Source organism: Pocillopora verrucosa, chromosome 9 (assembly GCF_036669915.1).
Source record: "Pocillopora verrucosa isolate sample1 chromosome 9, ASM3666991v2, whole genome shotgun sequence".
Taxonomy (NCBI): domain Eukaryota; kingdom Metazoa; phylum Cnidaria; class Anthozoa; order Scleractinia; family Pocilloporidae; genus Pocillopora; species Pocillopora verrucosa.
In genome coordinates this window covers 17,122,805-17,140,701 of record NC_089320.1, presented here as the reverse complement: position 1 = coordinate 17,140,701, position 17,897 = coordinate 17,122,805, and the positions used below count along the sequence as shown (strand labels likewise).

Here is a 17,897-nt window from a genome sequence, read left to right as displayed (position 1 = left end):
CCAGAAAGTAACGAGTTCATGCCTTTGATCCCCGTTTGAACAGGGATAATCTTTGTTCTGTTTTAGAAAGAGCTGACAAAGATTCAGTCCCGCAAGTTTCTCCCTTTGATGTACCAATTGGCAGCCAGGCTAGGGACAAAGTCACATGACAACCGATTGTTCCAGCGCACTCTTAACGAGGTATGTCTAGCTTTTGTACCTCGTTAACAGAATCTTAACTCAAACATGTCATTAGTTGAAACGATTAAACGATGTTTTATTTTTTTTCCTTAGCTCATTGAGCGAACGGCAGTGGATCACCCGCACCACACCCTGTTCATCTTGCTCGCGCTCGCAAACGCTGAGAAAGATGAGAAGTACATAAATACAGGAAAGAGGAACGGGACTTCTAGGCTGGCCAGGAATCATTCTAAAGGAACTAAATGCTTCACCGAAGTGAGTTATTTGTGTTCATTCTATAGCATCTTGAGGAATGCTCTTGTTTTAGCACTTATAAACGGATGGTAGAGACAAAAGATCTGATCCACGCGAGGGAAAACACCCCATAGCTTTTGGTTGGCGTTAGTGTGTCAAATAAAGCTCCAAATGATTGCTATTTGTGGGATGTTGTTTCAATGTTATTGTATTCACGGCTTCTTTTCTTTAGGCTCGTACTCAAACAGCTTGCACTTTGATAGAGAAGATTGGTAAACACAGAGGAGAACTTGTCAAAAATATGCAATTGTTGTGTGAAGCTTACATTGAACTGGCTTACGTGAATGTCATGCAGTTGAAGAATGAGAGAGGTACAATAAGACCCGCGCGTATTGAGCAGCCAATTGCTCTCCACATTATGTATTTGTTCCGTGTGAAATTCAAATTGAATAACTATGACGGTAACTACATATTTCTCTCAAGCCCCGCTCTATGGCAAATGCTTCCTTTTTATTTTAATCTTTTTTCCAAACGGCTAACTCCAATTAAGCATGAATCAAATCTCTGGAAGAACACTAAAGCCGCAGGAAAGAACTGCCATCCAATGGAGGTAAACCAGGTTAAAACCTTTTTTTTTTTTGGCGTCCGATTCCAAAACATATGTAAATTTAAAATGAAAAAGTGATAATGCAGGAGAGAGTTTACTTTGAGTGATTTCGTAGCATTGCTGGGCAGCTCTTGCAACTTTTACAAGTTTTTTTCATTGTTGCCTTTTAGGTCCCTTTAACCTGCCAGAAGTCACGATAAAAAGAATCGAAAACCTCAAAGAAGTTCCAGTTCCCACTATGGAAGTAAAAGTAGGAATAAAATTGTCAACTCTTGACGACTGTGATTTTTTATACTTCGTCATCATCATCATTACCATTGTCATCATCACTGTTATCGTCGTCCTCGTAACCGTCGCCATCATTGTCATCATCGTCATGACCTCGTGAAACTGAAGGATACGTTAACCCTTTAACACCTTGGAGTGACTAGCATCTAATTTCTCCCCACAGTATCACCCATAAATCAAACATTTAAGGTCATGAGAATAAAGGAAATGATCACCAACTTAACCCTTTAACACCTAAGAGTGACTAGCATCTAATTTCTCCCCACAGTATCACCCATAAATCAAACATTAAGGTCATGAAAATAAAGGAAATGATCACCAACTTAACCCTTTAACACCTAAGAGTGACTAGCATCTAATTTCTCCCCACAGTATCACCCATAAATCAAACATTTAAGGTCATGAGAATAAAGGAAATGATCACCAACTTAACCCTTTAACACCTAAGAGTGACTAGCATCTAATTTCTCCCCACAGTATCACACATAAATCAAACATTTAAGGTCATGAGAATAAAGGAAATGATCACCAACTTAACCCTTTAACACCTAAGAGTGACTAGCATCTAATTTCTCCCCACAGTATCACACATAAATCAAACATTTAAGGTCATGAGAATAAAGGAAATGATCACCAACTTAACCCTTTAACACCTAGGAGTGACTAGCATCTAATTTCTCCCCACAGTATCACACATAAATCAAACATTTAAGGTCATGAGAATAAAGGAAATGATCACCAACTTAACCCTTTAACACCTTGGAGTGACTAGCATCTAATTTCTCCCCACAGTATCACCCATAAATCAAACATTTAAGGTCATGAGAATAAAGCAAATGATCACCAACTTAACCCTTTAACTCCCAAAATCTTATTAGTAATTCTCCTTACTGTTTGCCATACAATTCTTATAATGTCAATCATTTGATTCTCATCACTTCTATCCTTGATATTATATTGATATTGTAAGGAGAAATTCTCTCTTAGTCACTCATGGGAGGTAAAAGGTTAAGAGACTCTTAATTGTTAAACAACTTCTCCTTGTCAGCGCCCTTAGAAATGTATATAGGACAGTATGGAGAATCTGCTTACTAATATTAGGGTGTTAAGGGTTATGGAAGATGTTTTCTTCGCTATGCCTCCTTTGCTTTCCAGGTGGATCCGCTGTGCCGTTATGATGACCTTGTTTATGTGGCTGGATTTGACTCTAAGTTCTGTCTGGCTGGAGGAGTCAATCTTCCCAAGATCATCTTTTGTGTTGGATCTGATGGAGTGAAGAGGAGGCAGCTGGTGAAGGTATGATGGGTAAGATTCTGGGTTGGTAGCATGTCAGCCAATCACAGCAAAAGATTACAACACTTATATGTTTAACAAAAAACAAATTACAAGTAACAAGCGCGTAAAATACGTGGTAAGCTAGAAATTATGATATGCCTAACTTCGCTATCTGGTGGGATCTGTATGCAAAACAGAGCCGTAATACATTTTTTTCTTTTGTTTATCTTATGAAGTCACTCCGGCCTAAAGGTGCAAACTTGAGTTAAGGTGTATTGGAGCCACACTTAAGTTTTTTCTTTTGTTTTGTATTTTCGTTTTTGTTTTTTTGGAGTGTAGGGCAGAGATGACTTACGTCAAGATGCTGTCATGGAACAAGTGTTTGGTATGGTCAATCAACTACTGATAAAGAACTCTGAGACAAGGAAACGGAAATTGAAGATGAGAACTTATAAGGTAAGTCACTCAAGGTCCTCACCATTTCTTGGAATTGTGTGAACATTCCATATGTTCTGTTAAATATCTAGGGCCCAGTCATCTTTCCATTCGTTATGAGTACTGGTAAGAAGCGATTCAGAAAACGTCTTGACTCCCTCTCTGATTTCATTTTTGACAGCTGAATAGAGCACCTTTTGCTGGACATTTTTACCAGTGATTTCCTATTCCGGTCAAGACTATCGCATGTTGAGCCTTGTTTGGCTGGCCCTAACCCAGGCAGTGCATAGCAAACAACCTCCGCTGCACAACATAGCGGTAGAAACACACCATTCAATTCTTTGTTTTTGAAAAACTTGCTCACCTCCTTCCAGTAGCACGTGTACCACATTATTTCTCCTGAATCATTTTTAAAATATTGCTTTTCTAAGGTCTCGTTCCCTCATCAGGTTATCCCACTATCGCAGCGCAGTGGAATAGTGGAATGGTGCGAGGACACAGTCCCCCTGGGAGAATATTTGATTGGGCGGCCTGGAACCAAGACTGGTGCTCACCCGCGGTACTATCCCGGGGACTGGACATCTCTTGAGTGTAGAAAAAAAGTCCAGGTAAAGCGGCAAACGTAACCGATTGTCCATGTAGCTCAGACTAATTTTTAAACCGCAATAACAGGTAGGTTCATACTTGTGATAAAATAAAGAAGGCAACTTTAATGCCTGTTATTGTCATTCTTTTAGGCTGGAGACAACAGTGGAAAATCACGAGATGAAGTTTACCAGGTAATCTCCATTTTTGCATTGACTATAGAAACAAAACCACCTCTTGACTTTAGACAGGAATGGTAGATTTATGATTTGGTGTAGAGTTGGAACGTTATTCCACACTTACAGAGACAGGAATTGCTTTAAACGTTTTCTTCGACAAATCTCCTTAAGCAAAGGAGACGAAACAATATGACTGTTTTTTCTTTAGAAATCCTATTGTTCAAAAACTGACCTTAGTTTAAGGACACTCTTCAAGTACTTTCGACATTTGCCTGCCAGTGTAGATGACTCAAACAGAACACTTGAAAAGGAGATTGTAAAGGGTATAAGAGAAAACTCCACCGAAGGAATTTGTTTTTCTGACAAGACGAGAGGGACAGCATTTCTTTGCTGAAGTAAAGCTGAACAGGTGAAACTACGGCTACGCTAGAAAGCGGATAGAAATTGCGCTTGCGCAACCGCCTTCATATTTTAGCTCGGTCAGCTTTCAATCAGTTGTTATATCCCACAGGAACTGATAGATCATTTTCATCCAGTATTCCGTCACTTCTTTCTGGAGAGGTTCCCAGACCCCGCTGTTTGGTTTGAGAGAAGACTGACCTACACTCGCGGAGTGGCTACGTCATCCATTGGTAAAACATATTACTTGCGCGGCACTTTGTAAACAGAAAAGCGCGTTTTCTTGGAACAGAAAAACACGTAACAAAAAATCTTAGGATTAATCCTTGGGTGGTAAGAGGCATAATCTCAAGTATGAGCCTGTTGTGGTAATTTATGACTTTGCCTTTAACCACGAAGAGATAGGGCGCTCTGATACGATGGAAACTATCAAAACCTTAACTTGTCCTATGGATGTTGAGAAGTCGAAGAAACGAAATAGTACCACTGTGGTGGTAACCTTTAAAGTAATATCATTCAACTGCCCACTGTCAGCCTTCATCAGAAGATCGAGTGGTTTTGATGTACTTTCTCCCTAGCCATGTAATAATTTGACTTCCCCAAATGATCAATGCGTTAGGTCTCCCAAACTAAGGTGTAACGAAAGATTATTGTTTTTAGACACGACTTTGTCAGATTAAGGTGAAGTACATCACCTCCCCATAGCTTAACATATACACACAGCTACGTCCTTGAAATGTTCCTTCCTTTTTTTTCCCTCCAGTTGGTTACGTGGTCGGGCTAGGTGACCGTCACGTACAGAATATTCTCGTTGACTGCAACACAGCAGAACTCGTCCACATCGATCTTGGTAAGACAACAACTGTGTCATCTATGCTAACACCAGGAAACAACAAGTCTTCCCCCACCTACTCCTTGCCAAATCTATAACTATTCTAGATCCAGCCTCAAATTAGTAGAATAAATTAAAGAAAGTATGCGTGAAATTAAATTACGTACACACATATTGTGTGAAACGTAACCTTTCTGGTGCATGCATCATTATTTTGACCGTAGACTAATTCTCTCCTTGCAGTGTCAATTTTTTGTAATTATTAAAAGTTTACTGTGCGACTTTTTTTTATTGAGGTCACTTCCACAAAACCGATCAATGTGATTACAAGACTGATCCAACAGTAAATTGCATTTGGATCTTAAGTGTCTTTGCTTTCTTTAGTCCTTAGCACATGTGGGCACAATTGAATTTAGTTGAGGTTAGGTCAGTTTTACACATCATAATTGGTTAATGTTATTAAAGTGATCCCGGTAGCAGAAGTGGCACTGTGAAAAACAGAGCATATGGAAGTCAGATTTTTCGAAAAAAAGAGTTGTGTCTTTTCGCTATTTTCGTTCATATAAATGGTTACGTTCCAAGGGACTCTGGATCACTGTAGCGCTTGGGCATTTCTTCAGAGTTTGTTTGCCTGGCGAAGTTTCTTTATTTTAGAATTAATTTGATTTATTGAAGCAGTTGTACTCATGATGTTTCGTCATGGTTATCGTTTTCTCGCAGGTGTGGCCTTTGAGCAAGGCAAATTTCTCCCAACCCCAGAGACTGTACCGTTTCGCTTGACACGTGACATGGTGGATGGGATGGGACTGACAGGGGTGGAGGGAGTGTATCGTCGTTGTTGTGAAAAGACAATGGAAGTTATGAGAACGTCACAAGAGTCTCTTATGACGGTTGTAGAGGTGCGCTGTGCTAATAATAGAAGTGTTTCATGTATACATTCCCATGTTTTAGATCAGAAAGAGGGTGAAAGTATTAAAAGGTCTTTCAGCGAGCAAAGACGACCTACTCCGGTTAGCGCTTGGCATTTGACACAAAAGAGCCTCTCCCTTCTCCTTGCTTGCACGCATGCGCGCCTGCACTTTTGTATTCTCTTTGAGAAGAGCAGAAAAAAGTCATCGGGGTTCAGTTATTCCCCTTACAATGACCTCAACCTGCAAGGTTGGGTCCACGCTATTCTGTGGCGAATGGCAAATCGCCTCCCTGACCTGTTCTAACCAGCAAACTCAGTAATCAGACGTTGGAATATTTAGTGAACTTGGTTATCGAAAAAGACAGTGATTTGGGAGTTGTCTTTTAGCTGACAAATCTCGAAATTTGGCTATGATTGTCTAATAATTATCATTATTGTCATTGAGGTCGTAGAATGGTAGTTACTTGATAATTTGACACTTACACAGCGTTTGAAATCGTCAATTTCTCTCTCGCCAGGTTTTGCTTTACGACCCTTTATCATCATGGACGCTCAGCCCTGAAAAGAGAAAAGCCCTTCAGCAAAAGGCAGAGGAAGACGACCAGTTCCCAGTCAGTGTCACTGGTGACTGCTTGGACGCAACAATAGGCATAGAGAACATCGCCGCCGAGGATAATGTGAACAAAATGGCAAAGAGAGTGCTGTTACGACTCAAGCAGAAACTGGATGGTGTCGAAGATGGGGTGCACTTGAGTGTATCAGGGCAAGTTAATCACTTGATAAGGGAAGCCATGGATCCTAAGAATTTATGTCGTCTGTTTCCGGGCTGGCAGCCGTGGGTTTAGGCGCTGGCGCTTCTTGTGGACCAAGAGACTTCTGAGCAACGTCGCAGTCCTCGAGTCGAATTTGTAACGAAGGATAGGTCTTAAAATACGACGAAACTTGAAAGTAATTGTTTGTAAGGGAAGAAAATCACTAGAAAGGTCAAATTTGTTTGACTCTTACAGAAACGTTTCAGGCCAAGGGGAAAATTTAGACCCAACTCTCTTGATAAAGCAATTTGATATTGAGACTTAATCTGACAACGAATTACTTACCCTAGTGCACCATTCAGGTTTTTCTTGTGCATGTTAAGCTACACAGGAAAAATGCTAATGTCCTGTTGGTCTATCATTCAGGGTTAAAATACGGTTGAGTATTTGAAGAATCATCATAGACCGATAGGGAAGCCTTCGGAGATGCAGATATGAGAGAGATCTTGGTATCTAGCGAAGTAAGCATAAAACATAGATACTTGTTAGAGAAAGAGACAACTATTTACACTGGTGAGCTATCTCTACGTCAAAGTTGATACGCGATGAGTTCCATCTGTTTTTTGTCTAACATAATTTTACAGTTAATTAACGGTCTGCGAAGTTTACATGTGATGATAAATTTGAACCATTGTGGATATTTTATAACAGATGCGCACAGGTTGAACGCTGTTGTGATTGAAAATTTATACTAAACACTAGAAGCAAATGCTTCTGTTAAAGATTTATTTTTCATTTTATGCTTCTGCTGAAGATTTATTGTTCATTACATATTTCCTCGTCAGTTTGCAGATTCATATTCCGCGCGCGAGCATATTCTCCTTTAATTATTCCAGAAAAACTTAGGAAAGACTCCTCCCTCTTCTGGAATTTCTTCGAAAGATAGACGAAGATTCTGCTCCTTATTAAAAGATTTAGTATTAAATTTAGTCTTTTTTCCAATTAAAGTATTCTACTTTTCTATCGTGTGCGTGAATGATTTGAATCAACTGGGGAGGGGGGGGATTAGAAGAACATAAAAAAGTAAATTTTTAAACCAGGTTAAGTGCGCTCACACAAGACTTGCGTTTCTGCCCGTGTACATGCGCTTCCAAATGTGTCTATCACTGTCACTGGTTATAGGAGCACTTTTCACAGTATGTCAGTGGCTCCACAACAGTTTTCTTTTTCGAGGATCACACGAGAGCTTACTGTAACGGGGTCTGGAAAAAACCTGGTAGTTAACAAAAAACAAAACAAAAAAAGAATTATTCTTTACGTAGAAGGGACTGTCTCATGTTCGTTTTGGAGAGGGAATGGGGAGGAAAACGTTAAAGAATTTGAATTCCATATTAGAGGCCATTACAAAAATTGACAAAGTATAATAATATTTCAAGCTTAGTCGGGAAATCTGGATCTTACCTTCCAACTCGCATCATCGCATATCGTTTAACGAGACGGGTCGATGACTATCTGTTCGTGGAAGGAATGAGGCTGACATGCTCCGATGAGATCACGAAGATGGTCCGATTGCCGGCCGACTATAGGAAAGTCCATAGTGCCTTGCGAAAGTGATCGCTAATTGCAGAGGTGCAGTAACACTCAGCTGATCTCGCGTCGGCGAGCTGTGCATGTAACATCTTCCCTTGAGACTGCTTATATCTAATTTCTATTATTTGTCGCCGATGGTAATTTCGTAAAATTTGGCTTAGTATGGTGAGTACTATAATTTTTTTTCCTTGTGTGACACGCCTCATGTATCTTCTCTCCATGTGATCTGGGTCCCTACTAAATCCCCGAGGTCGATCGCGGAAGATAAAGTTGAGTTAAAATTAAATGGGAACGTTCAGTGAAGAATAATGGAATGATACCTGGAGGTAGATCACGTTCGTCGGCACTTCACGTTTCGGTCGATCTTCATTGGGAAGTTAACTATTCTCTAATTCCACTTCGCATTTTGGGATGATGCAGCATGACTCAGACTTGCATTGCATCATTTTTAGTAATTAAGCTGTGCTGGAAGCCTATGTGACTTTGCTTGCCCTTCCATGCTTAACTTGATTAAATGTTATCGCATACAGACCAAAATGGGGATTTCTCATTAAATTTTGACGCGACTGAAAATTTTAGACGTTTATTTAAAAAAAATGTAGGTGCTGAAAGACACCGCGTTGCATTGTAGTATGTCACGCAACGCTCGTTATAAGAGAAGAGAAATGTAACGGGGTAAGGGGTGGGGTGAGAGGGGCACTGACTCAACCCTTACACTCTGACATCACCATGCCATTCTCCAAATGCTTCTTAAGTTGGTGATCATTTCCTTTATTCTCCTGACCTTAACCCTTTAACTCCCAGATCAAATTTTTAATTCTCCTCACTGTCAACCATGCAATTCTTAGGATGGTAGTTCAGAGAATCTAGTATTGGATCAACTAATTATCCCCAATTTGATATTTTTCTTTATTCTCATCGCTTATCTGGTTAATATTGGATTGATATTGTAAGGAAATTCTGTCTTGGTCACTCACAAGAGTTTAAGGGTTAAGGTATAACTCAACACTGAAAAATAGCTCTTCAGAAGATAACTCTTTAGTTTTTTTGAGGACTCACTGACATGATTAAGAGCAGAAATAAAAAGGAAGAGTAAATTGCAGGATGGTTGTTAAAAACTGTTGAAGCATGTAGAAAAATGTGCTAAGTAACTTTGAATAACTGAGCATTCAAGATTATTCAAATTAGACTGGAGGGAGCTTTGGGGTTTTGATTTGCCGTATTGGTCAATTTTCCTGGCAACATTTTGGTAATTTTTATTGTGAATCGATTGCGATATTGCAGTATTTTTCAAACCTGCTGGATGCAGTTTTTTAGCATTTTGAACAGTATTAAAAATCATCCCCCAGGTCCTTCACTTTTTTAAAAGCCTTTGCCAGTTTCTGATTGTTTTGGAAACAGGCTATAATAGGAACTCATACAGTTTTTTTTTCTAAATTTAAAATTTACCTGTTTGTGACTTACTTTTCATTGACCAATCCTTAACTGTTATTTCTGTGTTTTTTGCTCTAAATGTAACTTACAGAGCAGTGGTTTTCATAAGACATCAAGTTCCATTCGGTATTGAAGTATTGCTGTATTTGCCCATTATTTTGCAATATTATGGTATTTTCTAAATCTTTTTTGCTTTGTGGTTTTCAGAACCCCCCTTTCTCCCCCTCCTCCCCCTTCCCTGGCCAATGTTCCTCAGTGGATTTCACCAGTATTAATAATTGCAATGAACAATGTCTCTTTCCAGGCATCAGCAGCAGTGAAATTGAATAATGGAGCATTAATGCCCTCAATTGCTTTGGGGTAAGTTTACTTACAGATGGGATTTGTTTCTCAGTGCACTGAGTGCAACAAATAAGTTAAAGGAAAAATTACATGATTCAAATTATTTCATCAAAAAAATTGTTGAAAAAAATATGCAGGTATCTGAAATTTCACAACCATGTTACATACTCCTGTCTTGATTAACACATATATCAACCAAAAAGAGCATGCATAGGTTCTCAGACAGCTATAGAGAAATTTTTTTATGTAATTTTGAAGTTTAAAAACCCTTTTGAAATAAGGAAAGGCACAAAACACAGTCACTTTTTGTTGATTTTATTTTAAGCCTTAATGGTTCCACAGAAAGTGTCCTTGTTGCATGCATACTTCCAGGTTCAGCCTGTTATAAACAGAATATGCTTAGCTTTAACTGTTTTTCGGTAACAGATGTAGGTAACTTTCTTGTGTCATTCTTCAGCTGGAATTTAATTTTGGCATGGCTTACTTGTTTCTTGCCCTGTAGCTCACCTATTTCAACTTGACTGGTCAGAAACTCCAGGTGTTGAGTTACCACTTAAATGTAAATTAAGTATGGTTTAAGCTTACAATCATGGAATCTAATAATTAAATTTATGAGATTAAAGCATGCATATTCATCATGCAGAAAATAAGGGCTTACTGAGGGTAATTTCTGCCAAATAAATATTGTCCAAGTATGATGGGGTTTGTCTGCTTAGTAGTAAGCTAACTCAACTTTGCTACTTTTGGTGATGAGCTGTAATGCTCTAACTACAAGCTTAACCTTAACCTTAAGGGTTAACAGGGTTTTGTAAGTTTTGAAGTTGGAGGGAAGCTATTAGAGACAAGGCAAGCAGGAAATACTGTTGATGTCTTGGTTTTCAATTTGAATGAAGTTGCCTTCCTGTAGGGTCTATTAGTTTTTGCAATGGGAGGGGCTCAAACTAGCACCTCTCTCGGTAATGGAGCATGGCAGGGTTTTCACAATTTTTTTTTTGATTTTTCAAATTATCTCTTTCTTATTGCAACAAATTAATATTGAGTATGTTAAATGTTAACTTAATGTGAGGTTTTTGTATGATTGGTTTTACTGGGTACTCCTACAGGACATGGAAATCCAAGAAAGGTGAAGTAGGACAGGCAGTCAGGCTTGCTTTGCAGTATGGGTACCGACATATTGATTGTGCACATGTTTATCAAAATGAAGATGAAATAGGGGAAAGTCTTACTGAGGTGTTTAAAGAAGGAAAAGTGAAACGTGAAGATATCTTCATTACATCAAAGCTCTGGTAAATGATAAGTTTCTAAACTTTCACTATTTGTTCAATGGGTGGATTTCACTATCGGCTGGATAAATCTTTATCTGGTAGATAGTGCAGTATGTTTTGTAAACACTTCTCTGCTGGATAACAATTTATCAGTCAGGTAGAGTTATCCATCCTTTGAACAACTGGGCTCTGATGTTTATTTCTGTTATTCGCTGTAAGTAGCTGTAATGTTTGGCAAGGCATATGGTAATGTTGCATGAATTTGATGGTTTTGATTTTTGTCATGGATATTAGTTATCTTAGAGTGTTGTTTATGCTTCTTAAAGCTTTCACAAATAACCCATGGGTAAGATTTCACTATTGTAGATATGGTGTGTCACAGTTCATGAGATCAAATGCTTGATTTAAAGGGATAACTTCCAAATGAGAAAATAAATGTTTTACTGTTTAATTCTGTCTCAACTGGCTTTTACTGGTTTGTACTGCAGTTTTATCTTGATTTTGTTTAAAAATTAGGTGCAATAGTCAGGCACCTGAGGATGTTTTACCAGCATGTGAGATAACACTGAAAAATCTGCAGTTGAAGTATTTGGATTTGTATCTTGTAAGTATAAAACTTATCCAGACTATGCTTTCCTCCCTGTCATTTTTCTTGGTAAAGTTTTTTGAAAATCTTCATGTATAATGCTACGAGGGATTTTCCTTCTAAATGCTAATTTATACCAGACTCAGTAGAGATCTACATGTATCTATCTTTATTTATCTCAATATGAAATGTTAGTCTGGTCTCAAACTTGTAAGATTTTATTAAATCAATCCCTAACCCAGTGGAACAAGCTCTTGAGCATTTCTGAAGAGGCACCCCATTTAATATTCCAGTGTTAATTTCAACAATTTTTCAATAGATCCACATCCCCCTTGCTTTCAAAAAAGATGTCCCTTTTCCTCACTCCAAGGCAGAAGGGGTGATAGGTTACTCACCTGAAGGCATGGCCAAGACTTGGCAGGTAAGGCTACTCATAATAGTATAAGTGTGTTGGTATCATTACTAACAATGCTTTGATTTGACCAAGTTTGGCTGAACTGAAAATATAAACTATATGATCCCACCTACACTGTAATAGGAGTGATATCCTTTATTTGTGAGTGCATGTGTGTGTGCAACATTGAGCTTTCTCTTACATCGTATGAGAAGGACATGTCTCTAGAAGATTCTCTTGTTAAAGCACAACTTTCTTCTCTTTAATCACAACAGCATTATAGGATTTAAACACAGTAAGGATCTAAGTGACAATATTACAACACCACAACTATCTGGTACCCTATGCTCCAGGCATTCTGCAAAAAACCCAAGCAGGAGTTGATATTAAACCTTTAACTCCCCAATCAAATTTGTAATTCTTGTTACTGTCAACCACACAATTCTTATGATGTTTGTTCAGAGAATTTAGTATTGGATCAATTAATCATCTCCAAATTGATATTTAATTTTCTCTATTCTTATTGTTTATCTGGTTGATATTTTATTAATATTGTGAGGAGAAATTATGTCTTGGTCACTCTTGGGAGTTAAAGGTTTAGCCTTTAACCCCAAGAGTGAGTAGCAGCTAATTTCTCTGTCCAGTGTAACTGCTAAATCAAACAGCAAGGTCATAAGTATAAAACCAACTATGCATGGGAGCTCTGGACTGTTGATAAGATTCTCCTCATAAGCACCAGAGGAAATGTATAAAGAACAGTATGGAGAATATGTATTCTGATGTCAGGGTGTAAAGGGTTACAAAGCACAGCCACTTTGGTCAGAACCAGTACTGTCAGTTCTCAGGACTGGTCCATTTTATATTCAGATGGTAGAGCCTTTTTAACCTTTGAAGGAGGAGGTGTTCAAAGTTGTAGCCTTGTGGAATTTGATGAAAATAACATGCTTTGGCCAGTAATATAATGTAATAAATGTTTTTCCTTTCTACCACTTAAAAGGCAATGGAGCAGCTGGTGGACAAAGGTCTCTGTAAAGCTATTGGCATCTCAAATTTTACAATTAAGAAGACACAAACTCTTTTGGAAACAGCCAGAATAGTTCCAGCTTGTAATCAAGGTATGCTGGTGTTTGATATTTTTTTTTATTAATTTGCCTGTTTTTTAAGATTAAATTACATTTATTTTCTCATTTGTATGATGGAGGTTTGACTGGGCAGTTTTTGTTCAAGGAAGAATTCATCCCTAATAACAGATATAACTTTCCCAATGCAAGGCAAATGAAATCTCTGTTTCGAATTAGTGTCATTCTGTCTCTAAGTTGTTATCTTCAATAAGTTCCCCCTCTACCCCCCTAAAAAGTAAATTGCGAGCTTGTTAATCATAGCTGTGCATTTTTTCAAAGTTTGTGACTCTTCTGTCAGATGTGCAAAATTCAGTTTGTTCAGTTAATCACTATCATTGCAACTGTCTTAGTGTATGGTAATTCTCTAAATTTTTTTTTAAATATGTGTTGGGAATTCAAGAATACAATCTTTTGTACAAGATGGGTGGTGTCTGCCTTATTTTTTATGCATCTTATGTACTTTGCCCAAAATTTGATTTTTCTCTTCTGTGATTTGTCTAACAGTGGAATTACATCCATATTTACCTCAGCCACAACTATTGAAGTTTAGTGCTGACAAAGGTTAGTTAATAATTGAATGAATTAAGTCTATTTGATGACTTATGATTACCTTTTCTTGAACCTCAAAGACAGAAAAGCCTGATTTCCTGATCTCTAACCTCATTACAATTTAAACATAGTACACTGTTGGTATAGTGAAATATCTTGGAAAATTGATAATCAGACAAACAAGAACATACATTCCTCCCCACATTCCATAAGCATGCAGGCACCACTGGGTACGTCCTTAAGGAAAAATCTGTGCCATAGAATCTCCATAGTTTTTGGGGAGATGCACTGATCATATGGTTTTGCTATGGGATTGTAATCAGAAAAGCATGAACTCGATCATTACTAGATGATATGGGAATAATGTATGGAACTTTTAGAAATTCGTAGCATTCCCATATCAGATGCTGCAGCATCAATGAATGATATGGGAATTGTATGAGACTTCACAAAACATATGTAACATTCCCATATCAGATGCTAGTATGCGTGGATGATATGGGAATTATATGGAACTGTGCCAAATACATAGCATTCCCATACAAAAGGGTCAGGGATCATATGGTATTGGTATGGGGCTGATCCATATCATTCCCATACCAGATACTATGGGAAATCTATGGAACTGTGCCAAATACGTAGCAATCCCATAGTTAAATACAATAGAATCAAAACTGAATGAAGACAGTGGCATATATGGTTTTGATATGGAATCAATAGCCCATACTAAAGCCATATACTACCCATATATGGGCCATAGTTTATGCCATACCATTTCCATACTTGGACCGTATATGGCCCATATCACCAGGTTTGGTAAGGGAATAAGGGCATTAAAGTTTTTCAAAATTATCTTACATGTAAGTGTGAACAAATATGCGGCGTTCTTTCTGTGTTGTGCTGGCACTAGGCTCCTCAGTGATCACTTGGCTTTCAGGGATGATTGTTTGAGTGTATAAAATATTGGGCCTTAGTTAACAGTTATTCACCAAAGTTGAAGTGAATATTGTTGAGTTATCTCAAAGACGAAGTTGAAGGGATTTTTCAACAATATTTATCAAACCTGAGGTGAATAATTGGTTTAGTATAACTGCTTAGGTGCTTTTGAATTCTGTTGAAAACTTTTTTGTTGTTGAAACCATTCTGTTACAATTTTTTTTTATTACCTGTATTGAGAAAAGAAGCCAGTTTCTACTAGAATTTAACAGGTTTACTAAATTCAATCAGTGAAAACTTCATATCTTTCTTTGGAAAAGTATTTTGCCAAACTTAGTAGCATCTTTTGTGCTCTTCAAAATTGTTTTTTTTCTGTTGCTTTAGTCACTTCCTCAGTAAAAGGCGAGGCAGCCATTTTTAAATTTAGCCTTCCCCCCGCCACTATTCCCCTACTATAATCACCTCGCGTAAGGTGATTATAGCGTTATATGATGCAATCAATGACTAATCAGAGTGTGCGCATCTCAATAATCTCCAGAGCACAGATTGTCCTGAATTTAGCCTGCCACAAATTATAAATATTAATGCATCGTGTTCACTGTTTTGTATCATTTGTATACTACTGTTACAAATACTTAATAGATTGCTGTACAGTGAGTCTCCAATTCTTCCAGTTTCCCTCTGGATACTGATATGTTATTTGGTATGATTAGGAATAATTTTTATTGTTTGTGCATTTAGGCATTGTTGTGACGGCATACTCTCCTCTGGGCTCTCCTGATCGTCCTTTTGCCAACAAAGATTCTGAACCTGTGATACTGCAAAATCCTGTGTTGAAGAAAATCGCTGAAAAACATGGCACCACTTCTGCTTTGGTGAGTTTGCCTCTTCTTCTGCTGTTCACAAGTATAATCTATAAAACTTTACTTTGCTGTGGCTTATGGATAATTGGCCCAATTATTCAGTATCATAAACCTTAATCTCTCAAATGTGATTAAAATAGAACTTCTCCTTACACTTTTAATACACTTTCTACCAAATGCTTGGTTTTTGATTCTCTGAAAAAATTGATGAAGAAATTCATTTTATTAGATCGCTCTTGCCTTTTGAATATGTTTTATGTAAATATTATAACGTGAAGGGTTTTCTGAGATTTTCTAATCCAAATAAAAACAAGAGCTGGCATGAAGCAGAGCATTATAGTGTGGGGTGTATAGGTTTTTAAGCTTTTTTAAAGGGTTTTTTTTGTGTGTGGGGGGAGGGGAGGGGGGCTTTTTTGGGATTTCAAGACTTAAAAGTTCTTATCTTTATTTGTTTGGAATACAGATCGCTTTAGCCTGGGGTATCAAGCGTAACACTCCAGTCCTCCCAAAAGCCGTCTCTGAAAACCACATCAAAGAGAACCTTGAAGCACTTCATGTAAACTTAGATGAGGATGACATGAAAGCGATTGAGAATATTGGAATACGCCACCGTTATCTCATGCAGGCGTGGATGTTCAAGCCGGAGGAAGTTCCTGAGAATTACTGGGATGGCGAAGAATGATTGGCTACTGAACAACAACTTACGGATAGCTTCATGAGTGAAATTTATAGGACAGCATGCAATTATTGTGAGAGTTTTTCAATTTTAGAGCAGCGATTAATTTATGTGTTATTTTTCTCATTTATTGGAAGGAAAATTGACTTTTCGCGCTTGAAAAAAATATATCTCGTACTTCAACCTTTCTTCGTAGATATTGGTTAAGGGCACTAGATGTTATAAATGATTCAAACAACAGGGTTTTTTTTTAAGAAACTAGTCTCTCGAATCGCCACGAGTTTACTTATGGACTGCCGGGCTGGCAGTAAGTTTGTAACATTCTTCTTTTTGAAGAACAATTTAGTGTTTGTTATTTGCCTTCTAGAAAGTGAAAGGTAGATTATAAACACCTTGGATTTTATGAAGAGTAACCAAATATATATTAAATTAGGGTTATGATGCAGTTTACTTTTATGACTATCCTACAAAAACAAGACTTTGTCCATTAAGTAACATGTTATCCTTCTACATAATTTCCCGCTTAAGTCAAGACAAGACACTTGTTTTACCTCCTAGAAGAAGTAAAGAAGCTTTGCCTCGAAGCACACGATAGCTAATGCTTTACAAACTCATTAAAAGAACGCACTTTTTACTCACGGTTTTCATTAACGTGAAACCTCCTTCCTTCACGTTGAAAACGGCAGAGAGCAAACGGCGTCAAATATGGCTGAAAAAAATTGTTCACCTGGTCATCTTTGTCTTTGTCTTTTGCCGTGAAAGTCATGGTTAACCTCCCTCTTCGCTTGTTTGATCACTGAATTGTCCTTTTCGACGAAAAGGAAACAAAATCCTTAAAAGTTAACTCAGTTGTAGGGCATATACGTCATGCGTCATTATGTGACTATGAAGTCATTGTAATTAGTGATTTGACGTCATCAACTTAATGAAGTCATAAAAATTTAACGAAGCTATTATCAAACCAATCAAAACTATAACAGAATTCTCGGACATGATTGATTATCAGTCCGATTTGAGCACTAACTGGACAGCGTAGACATCATGCCTGTGTAATTAGACATTACGTGTCAAATGCGCGCACCGTTGTGCATTTCACTGAGTTGTTTCTTATGAAAACGTATAACCGATGGTTGGTTTCTTTCTCAAATTTTGTCATAGTTTTGATTAATTAGTGCGTTAATTTTGAGGATTTCGTTTTGCTTCTTAATGACTTCGTTAACTTAAAAGACGAAGTTAATTTCATGACGTTGTATAGTTATGACCTTGTCTAATTTTATTAATGACATCGTTAAGCTCGAAGTTATTTGTTTGACGAGATAAACATATTCCTTGCGGATGATCTCTTCCGAATCTGGATACTTTGTCTACTTTCGTTTAATTTCGTTTTTGGACAGATCCGCTACTTTTTTTCACACTTTCGTCAAATTTTTGGACACCTGCGTCAGTTTTCAGACGATTTCGTCTC

At 37.8% G+C, this 17,897-nt stretch overlaps 2 protein-coding genes across 4 annotated transcripts in view; both read left to right on the top strand.

Moving 5' to 3' along the window:
• The window catches only part of LOC131778215 (serine-protein kinase ATM), a 44,204-nt gene extending 36,507 nt beyond the window's left edge, over nt 1-7,697 (top strand). The window contains exons 58-69 of one of the 3 annotated variants that reach the window (XM_059094599.2): nt 67-180; nt 274-435; nt 647-785; nt 1,192-1,271; nt 2,465-2,605; nt 2,924-3,040; nt 3,469-3,627; nt 3,757-3,798; nt 4,295-4,415; nt 4,946-5,032; nt 5,735-5,913; nt 6,443-7,697. In XM_059094599.2, the coding sequence (XP_058950582.2) occupies nt 67-180; nt 274-435; nt 647-785; nt 1,192-1,271; nt 2,465-2,605; nt 2,924-3,040; nt 3,469-3,627; nt 3,757-3,798; nt 4,295-4,415; nt 4,946-5,032; nt 5,735-5,913; nt 6,443-6,769 (1,668 nt within the window). In that variant the 3' untranslated portion in view covers nt 6,770-7,697. Of the gene's footprint in view, nt 1-43; nt 181-273; nt 436-646; nt 786-1,191; nt 1,272-2,464; nt 2,606-2,923; nt 3,041-3,468; nt 3,628-3,756; nt 3,799-4,294; nt 4,416-4,945; nt 5,033-5,734; nt 5,914-6,442 lie in introns of those variants that run through there. The other 2 variants (XR_010718722.1, XM_066172053.1) reach the window with 2 other exon arrangements.
• Nucleotides 7,698-8,291: 594 nt separating this feature from the next.
• LOC131778219 (aldo/keto reductase slr0942) lies at nt 8,292-16,870 on the top strand. The gene is made up of 9 exons (XM_066172036.1): nt 8,292-8,431; nt 10,005-10,060; nt 11,146-11,328; nt 11,824-11,911; nt 12,213-12,314; nt 13,285-13,402; nt 13,913-13,969; nt 15,635-15,768; nt 16,220-16,870. Exons 1-9 carry the CDS (start codon nt 8,429-8,431, stop codon nt 16,436-16,438), a joined length of 960 nt encoding a protein of 319 aa, XP_066028133.1. The 5' UTR covers nt 8,292-8,428; the 3' UTR covers nt 16,439-16,870.
• The last annotated feature ends 1,027 nt before the right edge of the window (nt 16,871-17,897 follow it).

Coding starts and splice junctions, on each gene's coding strand:
- LOC131778219 (XM_066172036.1), top strand. Junction 10,061..11,145: donor ATGCCCTCAATTGCTTTGGG/GTAAGTTTACTT, acceptor GTACTCCTACAG/GACATGGAAATCCAAGAAAG. Junction 11,329..11,823: donor TTCATTACATCAAAGCTCTG/GTAAATGATAAG, acceptor TTTAAAAATTAG/GTGCAATAGTCAGGCACCTG.